At 45.2% G+C, this 13,675-nt stretch overlaps 1 protein-coding gene across 1 annotated transcript in view; it reads left to right on the forward strand.

Moving 5' to 3' along the window:
- The window catches only part of WDR35 (WD repeat domain 35), a 501,592-nt gene that overhangs the window by 451,216 nt on the left and 36,701 nt on the right, over nt 1-13,675 (forward strand). The window contains exon 26 of the mRNA XM_078647744.1: nt 13,138-13,294. Coding sequence (XP_078503870.1) covers nt 13,138-13,294 — 157 coding nt within the window. The remainder of the gene's footprint in view (nt 1-13,137; nt 13,295-13,675) is intronic.

A 13,675-nucleotide genomic window follows, 5' to 3' on the forward strand; every position in this document is an offset into this window, starting at 1 on the left:
CAGGGAGGTGGTCAGAATCTCCGAGACATTGTGGCGGATCTGTTATGGTAGAGTGTTTCAGGCAGCTTGTCTCAAGGGAAGCCGCTTCAACCTCCTTCTCCGGTGGCCACAGTGATAATGGATGCCTTCACTCTGGGATGGGGTGCTCATCTGGGGGATCTGGACATCAAGGGCCTTTGGTCTCCAGAGGAAAGATGGCTTCATATCAATCTTCTAGAAATACAGGCGATACACTTGGCTCTCAAGGCGTTTCTTCCCTCCCTTCACGGTCAGTCAGTTCTGGTCCTGACGGACAACACTACCACGATGTGGTACATCAGCAAACAGGGAGGAATAGGGTTGTTTTGTCTCTGCAGAGAGGCTCTGCGGCTCTGGTCCTGATTTGTGTGATTGCTAATCATCTGGCAGCTGTGCTGAATGTACGTGCGGACAGTCTCAGTCGGCATTTCTCGGCCAACCACGAGTGGCGGCTTTATCTGGAGGTGGTCCATCACATCTTCAGGATATGGGGGTTTCCTTGGTTGGACCTGTTTGCCACTAACAAGAACGTGCACTGCCCATCGTTCTTCAGTCTCCAGTGTCCGATGCGGGGAGCGTTGGGAGACGCGTTTCAGTTGGATTGGGGCTCGCAACTCCTCTGCACGTTTCCTCCCATACCCTTGATTCCTCAACTTCTGAGGAAGATTTGCAAAGACCGGGCCCAAGTCACACTGATCGCTCCGGATTGGCCAAGAAGGGTGTGGTACACAGACCTTCTTCAACTTTCAGTGTACCCTCCGCTCAGTCTCCCTCTCAGGGCAGACCTCCTCTCACAGTCACAGGGCAGGTTCTACACCCCCACCTCCAGAGCCTGCACCTTCTTGCCTGGAGATTGAACGGGGCAACCTGAGTTCTTTCTCTCTCCGACAGGATGTGGTGGATGTTATTTTATCGTCCAGAAGACACTCCACCAAATCTGTTTATTCCTGTAGATGGGCCAGATTTGTTAAGTGGTGTGGAGAGAGTTCGATTGATCTCTTGAAGGCCCATTTATCTGATGTTCTTAGTTTTTCACTTTCTTTGGCTCAGTAGGGTTGTGCTGTGGCAACTGTTAAGGGTTACTTGTCAGCTTTATCAGCCTTCCTTTATGTGCCAGACCAGCCTTTGTTGTTTAAGTCTCCCATAGTTATGAGGTTCATTAAGGGCCTCACTAATAGATTTCCTCCCATGGCCTTTATTATGCCTCAGTGGGACTTATATCTGGTTCTTACTCTCCTGATGGAGTCTCCTTTTGAGCCTCTTCATAGTTGTCCGTTGAGGCTTCTTACATTCAAAACTGTTTTTCTGATTGCTATTACCTTTGCCAGGAGGGCAAGTGAGCTTCAGGCTCTTCGTTCTAAACCTCCTTTTACAACCATCCATGCAGATAAGATGGTTCTTAGTGCCAAAGCTGCTTTCCTGCCTTAGGTGGTTACACCTTTTCATCTAGGCAGTCTATCACCTTGTCTACCTTCTATCTTCCCTCTCACCCTTCCAAGGAGGAGTAGAGACTTCACCGCCTGTACCCCAGAAGGCCGGTCAGCTTCTACCAGGACAAAACCAAGGACTTGAGGTTGGACGATCAGCTCTTCGTTTGTTATGTGGGAAGAATGGAGGGCAAACCTGTCCACAAGAGAATGTTCTCCAGGTGGATTATCTTGTGCATCAAGATCTGCTACGCCTTGGCCAAGAAGGAGGCGCCTGAAGGTATTAGAGCTCATTGTTCTAGAGGTAAGTCTTCAGCTTTGGCTATAGGTGTCCCTGCGGTTGACATCTTTAAGGCGGTAACTTGGGCTTCCTTCCACACTTTCGCGAAGCATTATTGTTTGTATTCAGAGGTGAGGAGGGACTGCTATTTAGTAAGTTCTGTGCTGCAGGATTTTTTGGTCTAAGTAGGTGGACACCCTCCTCCGGGAGAGGGACAGCTTGGGGATTCAATTCAAAAGGTGAGCAAACCACAGGCAGATGTATCCATAAGAATAACAAGTTACTTACCTTCGGTAATGCTTTTTCTGGTGGATACAGTATCTGCCTGTAGAGTCCTCACTGTCCCACCCTCCTCCCCGTTGTCTACCTCGTATACCGAAAAGATTTTTGGGCATGACATTCTCGTATTTCATTGTCATTTGCATTGTTTTGATGCTTGTCGCCAGGAAATGTCTTGGCTTTAGCTTTTCCTGTTTTCTTACTTCTTTCATTCATATACTGTGTATGATTGTGTATACTTGCGATATGCTGTCAGTTCACCCATTCGCCTCGAAGGCACAGAAAGAATGGGTGGAACTGATGTCAGCAAGCCGACGAGGTCTTCATATGGCTCTGGTGACATCATACTGAGTCGCGAGCGGAGCCGTGCTATTGTGACGTCCTCGTCGACATGGGAGAGCTATGAAAAGGTTTCCGAGGAATGCTGGCGCAGGGGTGAATTCAAAAGGTGAGGAATCCACAGGCGAATACTGTATCCACCAGAAATAGCGTTCCCAAAGGTAAGTAACGTGTTCATTAATAAATACATTTTTGGCTCCAGAGGATGCGCTTTTCATTTTCAGTTTGCTTTTCCTCTCCGATTCCTATGGATGCAGTTGAGCTGCCTGAAGCCTATCCTGGAGTTTGATTTGCTCTATGGCTGGTCAATAAAAAAGACACTTTCCGTTGAAATACTTGATTGGTGTGAGCAATAGGCTGACGAGTGGACAAAGTCTCTCTATCTGAAACTATACTCATCAGAAGAAGTCGCATCCAGTTTAAAATAAATCTGACGTTGAGTATATTTTTCAGCCGATGTGTACACCTCATCTAATTTATAATCAACTAGCAGCCCGTCCCAACGTTGTCCGGGAGCAACAGGCTTCCCCGCCCCCCGCCCGCCCCGACATTGTCCAGCAGCCCGGCCCCCGCCAGGCCCGTCCCCCCGACATGGGTCCCCTTACCTCAGCCGCCACTCCTCCCGCCTGTACGCTGCTGATATACTGCTTTAAATATGTCTGTTCTTCTTTGCAGAGGTGTACAGCTGACCAATCCGTTCTACAGAGTGTACATTGGCTGGGAAAGCTTACATCATAGCTAATGTTTTTGGCATAGAGGTGTGTTAATGATTGCTGTTTCACCATAAGCGCCATGTCCGCCGCTCCTCGTCGCGCTCCTGGGCGCCGCTCCTCCCCGCGCTCCTGACGTGAGCACGCACGACGCGGCCGGCGCTACTTCGGAGGGACTACTTTTTTTTTTACTGTACATTTTTTAATTAACTTTTTTTAGTAATTTATATAGCCTATAACCATCTACACACCCTGACGATTCCAACGGTGTATCGGGTGTGTGGATTGACACTGTGGTTCCCGAGTTTACCCGCCTCAAAGGCTAAAAGTTCTTCCTTTATAATATTAGTGTAGATTGTGTCCCGCTTACATTTCTGCAGTTTCCTTGCATGAATTTCTTTAGCATGAGAGTCTAGTTTCAAATTAATCTCATCCAAGGTCACTCTCCATGTTTCTGCGTTGACCCTGGTTTCTAATTGAGCTTTCAAATTGTGTATTTCAGATGCCAAGTCTTAAAGTATTTGTGACAGTTCCTCAGTTATGAGTAGAATGAGTGCTAGTGAGCATTTGTTCAGGGTCGCGTACCAGCAAGTCATGAAGTTTTTGTTAAATTCAGTGCTATCCTTAAACCATGTGGTATACGTTGAACTTTATGGTATTGCATGAGCGTTGTGGCATGAAGCTGTTGGTTGATCTCTTTCTTCATGATATATTCCAGCTGTCTAAATAGCTGTATGATTATGCCAGGTGAGGTATCAAAAACCCTAGCTACTTGTGTGAAAGAATAGATGTCTACTGCCTCTTCTGATAAGTATACTTTGATTTCTGCTTTATTATTGGTAATATGTGCTATGTTTTCAAACAACATGATTAATAGGTGGTGCACAGTAGCTGAATGAGCAGACAAAAATATTATAAGGAATCTATGTAGCACCGTGCACTCAAAGCTTAATAAATTATTCAAGACAGTCATAGTCCGTGTGCTGCTCTAGAGCGGAGCCTGCCCGTCTCCGTGTAACAATGAAAGAATCTGGTAAACCATGCGGCTATCTAGAAACAGAGTTCTATGGCCTTAGGAGCCGCTAGGCAAAATCAAAAGTAATTTTTTACAATGTGCAACAATTTTGCAATCAGCACAATAATGTATTCATTGATTGATTCATAAATAATTTTAATGATCCAGTAATGATCACGTCCACATTCATTGTAGCTGTTGTTGCATCAGCAGCTTGTTAAACAACCCCAATGCATTTTGGGTGCTGTCACACTTCTTCAGGGGTAACTGTCAAACATATATGTATTAGCATATTGTAATTCTTCAGTTGCTATTTAAATTATACACAATAACAGATCAAAAAGCTGGAAAACAAGAAGCAGAAAACAAATATGACCACTGCAACCAAAGTGATAAAAAAAGATTCAGTCGCAACAATAAGTTCACACTGGTTGATGTAAGTGGAAACCCGATAACCAGCTTCAGCATATAACCTCAAGTAATCAGAACAGACAGTCAACCGTCTGCATGTGTAGGTCTATAACCAAACGTGTGATAAAACCAGACAATGCACAAGTGTGGTACATGCTGGAACAGAGTGCAGCAATGTGCAAACAGTGTTGACGTGTTGCTCATTGAACAAGCTGCAGGTTGTTCAAAACGCTGCGGCAAGACTTCTACTGAACATCCCCAAATATCACTCGGTTAGTGAAGGAATTCGTAATTTACATTGGCTTCCGATTAGGAAGCGTATCACCTTTAAGGCTCTGAATCTGGTGTACAAGGCCATGCATGGTATTGAATCTTTTTACCTTGCCACCCTATTCCATTGGTACACCCCAGGCAGATCGTTGAGGTCCTCCACCCAGAAAAAGCTTGTCGCACCTAGATTTTATTATTCCAGATGGGAGGGATCGTTCTTTCTCCGTGGCGGCCGTCAAACTCTGGAACACTCTCCCTCTCTCTGTCACCATGGCTAATTCACTTGCTTCCTTCAGGAAGATGTTAAAGACCTGGCTTTTTGCATCATTATTGGTGATTGTCTGCTTCCCTATTGTTCTGATTAGCGCCTTGACACCTATTTTGGTTTAGTGCGCTTAGCACATTTTTATCCTATCCTGTTAAACAATATTGTGAGTAACCACATGCCGCCACGCCAATATATTCACTGGTGAACTACGGACTCAATTGCCCATGATGCATTTATTTTTTTAATTTGTAAAGCGCAAAAATGCCCTGGGGCTTCTCGGCGCTGCGGACAAGGTCAATGAGAAAGTTATTGGTTAAACAACCAGGTCTTTATCATCTTTCTAAAAACTTGCATTGTGGAAGGTGCTTACTTGAGCTGCCATACAGTTTTCTAATGGGTTTGAGGAAACCAACCCAAGACCTGAGACCCTCTAGCAGACTAATCTCAATACATTTACATGTAGGAGCAAAGGTTTTACACTCTTTGAGATCTCAAGATTCTTTAATATCGGGCTGAACTTAGTTGAATTGTAGACGAGTCTCACACTGGTTACAGTAAGTATGCATATCTATCTAGGCGAGACAGCGGAGATTCATGTTTGCAATCGAGTTTAACCCTTGTATTACATTGTCCTTACAGCCAGCCTGCAGTCCAGGACATGTTTGGCTCATATTGGGTTAGTTTCCTCAACCCCGTTAGAAAACTGTATGCCAGTTCAAGTAAGCACCTTCCACAATGTATTGTGGGCAATTGAGTCCATAATTCACTGGCGGTTATACTGGCAAGGCGGCATGTGGTTACTCACAATATTGTTTAACACAATCAACACTGTTTACACATTGCTGCACCCTATTCACCCTATTCCAGCATGCATCCCACTTGTGATTTGGCTGGTTTTCATACCGTGTTTGGCTATAGACCCGAACATACAGCTGATTGACTGTCCGTTCTGATTACGTGTGGTTATATGCTAAAACTGGTTATTGGGTCACCTGATACACCAACCAGTCTGAACTTATTGTTGGTAATGAATATTCTTTATCACTTTGGTTCCAGTAGTCATATTTGTTTTCTGCTTCTTATTTTCCAGCTTTTTTGATCTTTTATGAAGTATAATTTAAATGGCAACTGAAGAATTACTATATGGTAATACATATATGTTTTACAGTTACCCCTGAAAAAAGGGTGACAGCCCCCGAAATGCATTGAGTTAGTTCATCAAGCTGCTGATACATCAGCTACATTTAATGTGGACGTCATCAATAGTGGATCATCACCTTTGTTTTTGAAACATAATCAATTAATACATTTTATTGATTACAAAATTGTTGAACATTGCACTCATTTGTTGTGCACATTGTGTCAAAACTGTTAACTTTTTTTTTTAGATTTACCCTACGGACTCCTATAGTTAGTGCACTCTGTTTCTAGATAGCTGCATGGTTTACTGGATTCTTTCACTGTTACATGGACACGGGTAGGCTCCGCTCCAGAGTAGCACACTGACTTCGACTATCTTGAATAGTTTATTAAGCTTTGAGTGCACAGTACTGCTTAGGTTCCTTATAAAGTAAATCTTTTGCCAGGCCCAAACCTTCCTTTTTAATACAGATAAGTCTCCTCTAGGGTAGGCCCTGGACAGCCCAGATGGCGGGGTGCAATGTATTTAAAAAGTATGAGGTTTACTTTTAAGTTTTACATGTCCTGGTAGTGAAAACTCTTAAATTCGTTTTTCACTACACAAGGCCTATCTCTAGGATAAGGATAACATTGAAGGTGGCTCATTACATTTTAGAAGTGTATTTTCAAATGGGAAGAGTTTCCAGTTTGTTTCTTGTCTCTGGAATTTAAAATCCTAACGTTTGGTGAAGTAGGATTTTAAATTACAATTCTGAGAATGCCACTTTTAGAAAGTTGCATTTTATTCTCAAAGCTTTTTGGTGCCTGCAGCCTCTCTCTAGTCACATCACTGGGTGTAGCTGACAGTTGGCCTTTGTGTATTTCTCCTACACAGACACACACAATGGGAGCTTAGGTTTGACAGGACGGGCCATCACTGGCAGGATGGGAGGAAGGGAGAAGCTGGGCACTGCCCCTCTTACACTTGAAAAAGCTGTGTCCTGCTTCCACACAAAGGGCTGCATGCCTTCTGTAGTTAGTCTGGAGCCAGAGCTAGGAAGGCATGGCATTTGTGCACTTCAAAGGCATTCTCATAGAAGCTTCTCCCCACTTCAAAGGCACAAATGTGTATAAAAGAAAGACCTCAGACACCAACTCTTCAGTTCACTTCTGTACCTATGGATACTCTGCCAGAGCGAAGGATTGCTGTGCTGTTACAAGAACTGCCACTCTACTGGACTGCTGCTGTAAAAGAACTACTGCCCTGCTGTGCTGGCCTGCTGCCGTCTTGCCTGGGAAAGAAGAACTGGACCTTGTAACTTTCTCTTGAACCCAGGGCCCCACTGTGACTCAAAGGACTAGTCTGCTGGCCTCCTGATCTAAACCTCAGGGACTTAAATATGTCCCCAACCAGCTCCTGCACCCTGCTGCTTTGAGTTCCGGTCCCTCAAGTGGTACCACTCAGGTCATGGACCCTTAACATGGCTCACAGGCCTGTTCAAACCCAAACTGTGCCGCTTGCACTGAAAATCCGCCTGAATCTGCGCTAACCTGGCTCCTTGCACAGCAGGCATTGATAGCCCGCAGAGAACCACCAACGTGAAACACCAGCCCATCAGAGATGCCTGGCCTGTTCTTTGCACCATGCCGATTACCGCCTGTGACTCTCTCCTTGCTCTCTGCGACCCTCTCTAACACAAACAAGACTCTTGGCACATAACATGAGAAAGTAAAGCAGGACTAATCTGGAACTGAATCCAACCCGTGCTCCATTGCGGTTGGTGTTGAGCACAGGTTAATTTGGGGTTTACTTGTGCCTTACCTGACTAGGATTGTGGTTGCTTCTTGACCAGGGCTCACACGCCAGTCATTCAGTAACCCAATTTCTAACAGGCTCATAAAGAGATCTTGAAACAGGGCAACTCTGTTCTTCACAGATCATGTTGTCTTTTCTCTGTGACCCATCCATGATTCTCTCTGGTATGTCAAAGCAGTGGACTCTTGCCAGGATGTCAAGTGGGGCATTAAGGAGGTACCGAGGGTCCTGTAAGTTCTGTTCAGCTCAATTGGCATAGATTCCTCTGCCTCCAGGATCGTCCCACACAGTCTGGAAACAGCCTTGATGTCTTTTCCTTACGATCGCTGTGAAATTCTGCTGATATTTGTTATTTTGCTTAGAACAGTTTCCCAGATCTTCCAGCTGTCTGGCATCTGCTCCATCATTAAACTGTTGGAACCATACTGCCAAGACTTCACTGGCGGCCTCCAGACTGTGACCACAGTCATCTTACCACCTCCTGACAATCTCACCCACTCTCACTCTATTGCCATCGGTCCACACTGCAGACTACTTAGGCTGCATGGTCTCCGATATGCAGTGGATATACAGTGTGGTGTCCCCCTCAATCCGACCTCCATGTACCATCTACCCCGAGTTTACCTGGAAGGCCTTGTCTTCCGGGATACCCAGGAATCACACATACGCAATTATGTCACCGAAAACGGGGGCACAGCAAGACGCTGGAGTGGCCCTTGCGGCATCTATTTCAGAAATTGTAGGGGTCCATAGAACCCATGACAGGGATATTATGGAGACGAAACCGTGCCTACCGTTACTGAAGCGGTATGCTGAGCGTGACGCATCCCATCGGGCTGCGCTGGAAGAGGCAAAGTGTCAACATGGATGCTTCAACCTTAATGCCTATTTGGCTAAAACCCATTGGGAAGCTGATAAATCCAGTCGCCTCCTCATCCGGTTAATCGATCGGGAACAAAGGAAGACACTCATCCTCGAGATCAAACCCCCATGGGCATAATCTTGCATGCGCAACATGATATCCTCCAGGAATTCTACAGATATGATACAGAAATATTAAAAGCACCTCATAATGTCCTGCATAGGGGTTAAGAGTTGTTCCTATCACACCTATCCCTACAGCAAATGTCTGTGTCCCAGTGGGAAAATGTAGACACTGTGATAACCACTGCGGATGTTAAACAGGAAATTCACAATATAGCCTGAAATTAGACCCCACGCCTTGACAGACTTCCTATAGAATTCAATAACAACTTAGCTGGCAGTGTGGCATCTCAATTGGCTGCAGTGTACAATGATGCCCTACATTTAAGTGAGCTGCCAGCTTCCCTATGGGAATATATACTTGTATCTCTGCCCAAGATGAACCAGGACCCTACATGCACATCCTGATATCGCCCTATTGCCATATTAGGGGCAGACTAAAATACTGGGTAAAAATCTTGTCGACTAGATATGCGCAAATCCTTCCAGAACTTATTCATCCAGACGAAAACAGATTTGTCCCTGGGTGTAGCACTTCCCACAATCTTAGGACTCTTTTTCACATACAGGATCAGGTTCAGGACCGATTCTCCTCTGCACGTGCCTGGTTCTGGACTTGGAGAAGGTGTTCGATTCACTCAACTGGGATTACTCATTTGAAGTCCTTGCACAGATGGGTATAGGTAAACCCCTTCTAGATTATAAATGACTCCTGTATACAAAGCCTCTCTCTCAGACCCAGTTGCGATTTTACATCTCTTCCCCGTTCCAGGTCGAACGTGGCAAGCAGCCGGGGTACCCTCTCTCCTCGTACTATTCGCATGAGCTATGGAACCACTTGCCATCTGGCTACGGAGAGATAGTCCATGCTGGGGTATCCCCTTGCTGGTTGGACACATGCAATGTCGCTATACGCTGATGATCTCTTATTGTATCTCTGTGACGCCCAGGCAGACCTAACCCCTGTTGAAGACGCACTCCAGACGTTTGCCAGACACACAGGCCTTGGGATCAACTGGGACAAATCACCCATCTACCCGCTACAACCTGACCTGGGTTTGTAAGTCATCTGTTAGGGTGGGACCTTGCTTGCTTGGCGGAATTCCGCAGTCCGGTACTTGGGCATTCACCTGTATCACTCTCCGACTTCCTAGACAGCAACTTGCAACCTGCACTAGCTGCATTATAATCACTGACACAATTCTAGAAGAGATTACCACTTGCTACCATGGGGAAAATTGCCTTGTCAAAGATTGTGATCTTACCTCGCCTTCTATATTATTTTACCACCCTACCAGTGGTGTCTCCCCGCAGCTTCTTCTGTGAACTCTATGCACTGTTAGTGGAACTTATTTAGGATAGTGGCTACCACCGGATAGGCCTGAAAAAATTACAGCTGCCTTCCGGAGGGAGCAGCTTATGCATCCCACCATTTGAAGCCTACTTTCTGAAGACGCAATTGCAATGGGTTGCCAAGTGGTTGGCAAGCCACAATCTGGAAGAAACCCACCACGGCAGCTTATGCGTCCCATCACTTGAAGCCTACTTCCTGGCGGCACGATTGTAATGGGTAGCCAAGTGGTTGGCAAACCGCAATCTGGAGGAAACTCAACACCGTTCACAGTCCCTCACCGCTACCATTATTTAAGGCTTCCAGCTGCAACAGCTCCTACCTGACTCCCGCACTGAGGATTGCTTGCAAATGTGCCACCAGATCGCGTTTTCTCATGCGACTTGTATCACCATATACCCCAGGGTTCCCATTGAGGACATCCCACATCATCCAGGAATATACTCGGCTTCAAACCTGCGTAACTGGCACAAACTATCCCTGAACACAGCCGGCGACCTCTTCTCAGATGGCCACCTCCATTCATTTGAACAACTTCAGGCAGACAATGTCCTCCCACTGGGTCAATTCCTCACTTGTCGTCAGCTACAGAATTTGCTATACCCAATGGCCTACATGACATGAGGAACCTCTTACACACACTGTTCTTCAAGTGCTTCTTACCATGGGGGAGGGTGGTCATTTCATCACATGTCTCTACAGTGCATTGCGGTACTATTCAGGGACCTACCTGCCTCGGCCTTGCATGCAAAGTGGGAGGAGGACTTGGGGAGAGCACTGCACAATACTGAACGGGACCAGGCACTGACATTTCCTCAGAGTTTCTCGAGAAACAGCAGATTAAAAAACATACAGCTCCATATCCTTCACCGAGCATATCTGGCAGGTGTTCAACTCAACTGCTATTTTCCCGCTGCGGATCTAGGATGCTCCAGATTAAGCCGGGGGTTTTGATCCTCTGTGACATGTTGTGGTCCTGTCCTTCCCTCATCACCTATTGGATAGAAGTACACACTGCACTACGTGAGGTAATTGAACTCATGGATGTATATACATGGGTGGCATGCGCCCTCTGTATTTTTAAGTGCAAGCAGTAACACTCAGTACGTACTCGCTTCTCTGGTTTGGCCCTGTACTTGCCAAAAGGACACTTGCACTGCAATGGATGGCCTAAAGTGCACCTCAACTAGCGGCACAGTAGAGTGCAGTGCATAACCCCTTGGCTGCGGGGCACATTCCCCCGCTGTGCTGGGGGGCGGGAGCTCGTCATCAGCCACGGTGCTCGTGTGCTGATGACGAGCTGAGATCGTCACGGCCACGCCCGTTCCATAGAACGCTCAGCACGGGAATTATCCCCACGGGTGAGCGTTCTAACAGCCATGGATCATCATCAGCACACGAGCACCGTGGCTGATGACGAGCTGAGCTCGTCATCCGCATGGGAGGGGATAAATGGAGGACAGCCGAGTGGACCGCCCTCCGCTATGAAGAAGCGGGACATCTTCGCAAACGCCCCATTTCCCAAGAGTGGAACACACTTTTAATACAATTTTTACACCTCGTGTCCCCCGATGATCTTTCCCATGATTCCGACAGCATAACACACCAGCCTTATGTGCCCCCCTGCGAACATCCTCCCCATAGTTCATTATCACTTGTATACACTCCTTGGGCACCCCACCCCCTCCCTGGCTGCTCACACTGCGGAGATACAAAGCGAGCCCACCTAATGGCCCTGCCTACACTGTTATTTACATATTAAGCGACCCACTATTCCTGCTTTGTACCACTTTCCAACTTATTATTTCTCTGCCATTCCCTCATGCCTTCCCCCCCACCTCCAAGTTGTGGCTTTTGCACACTGAAGTTGCATTGTTACTTACTTGTCATTGTATAATTTCACTATATCGCACTCTTGTACATACTCTATATCCTATATTTGATTCAGTACAACTGCGCTTTGACCATTATCTTCTTTTGGCATTACGCACTCCATGTATCCTTTTGTAATTATATTTAAAAACTATAATAAAAACAGTGATGAAAAAAGACGGTTGCAAAATATCAGTGAGCATGGCTAAAGCATCCTTTCACAATAATGTATCCACCTGTGCTCTATGTACCAAAACGTACAGTGATGTGCTGCCTCTGATGGATACTACCAGTGCAATGGATTTTGTAAACATGGGGGTGGAATGTGGTCTTTTCAAATGTGAAAAAGGTAAGGGTTCAAGGCATTTCCTGAGGATATCTCAAACAAGCCTTCTCATCTACCTTTTAATCTGGATCATCTTAGACTCTTGCTATTGGTGCCTCACAAGTTAAGGTTTTCAAGGTGCTATTTATTGTAAATTATCCTGACCACTAGACATGTGCACATTGGGTGCCAATAGTAATTCCAACATCATTACTACTGAAGATGATGGCACAGCTTACTGACTTTTTTTCGCCTTTTGTGGTGTCTCTACATGGCTATTGTTAAAGAATCTTCATAGTAATAGTATGCTTCAGAAACATATTACTCAAGGTAGGTGATTGTTAATAAAGTGTTTCTAACTGGATATTTCTCGTTTAGATATTAGGTTTTCAGCAAGTCGGTGGGAGCATGTGTAACATATTTTCATGTCAAATAATTGGTGATGCTATATTGAAAATAATTCTTCCACTATTCTGTTAATGTAGTGCAGAATACAGCTAGATGGTTGTTTGAAGATGCGTATTACCCTGACCTTTTTTATTGGTATTGAAATATAGTTGTTTACTTTATCGAAATGTGCTCCTTGTCTGAATTATTTTTCTATTTTCTTCAAAACTTGAAATAATGTGACTTATGAGAATTTTTTATTTTAGGCAACATCTGCACTAGCTGGTTTACTTGAAGAAGATGCCCTCTCTGCAAATAACAAAATAATAGACAATGCCTGGCGTGGAGCTGAAGCATATCATTTCTTCTTACTTGCACAGCGACAGCTCTACGAAGGTTATGTGGATGCAGCAATGAGGACAAGTAAGCGGTTTTGATATAAGGCTTGCTATTGTGATGATACCTTACTTTCCAGGCCAAGTTACAAAAGCACAAAAATCTTTGGAATAGTTTATTCAAGTAGACAGTCTGTGTCCCTCTTTGCAGTTGTTCAAGATCATATCAGCAATATTACATAGGACCATTATTTGGTGTCATACTAGTATAATTTACAACAGTCACACAGTACTGTATTTGTAACTTCCTGCATTGGCCAGTCAGTATATGACATTTCCCCAAATTCCCTATTCAGAGTTGCTGGAACTTCTGGGAGCACAGCTCAACATAATTGGTTCTGGCTGCAGGAGAGACACGCCGTATTCATTGTGATATTACTTTTTTACCAAAATATTGTTAAATAATTTC

The sequence above is a fragment of the Lissotriton helveticus genome, chromosome 6 (genome assembly GCF_964261635.1).
Source record: "Lissotriton helveticus chromosome 6, aLisHel1.1, whole genome shotgun sequence".
Taxonomy (NCBI): Eukaryota; Metazoa; Chordata; class Amphibia; order Caudata; family Salamandridae; genus Lissotriton; species Lissotriton helveticus.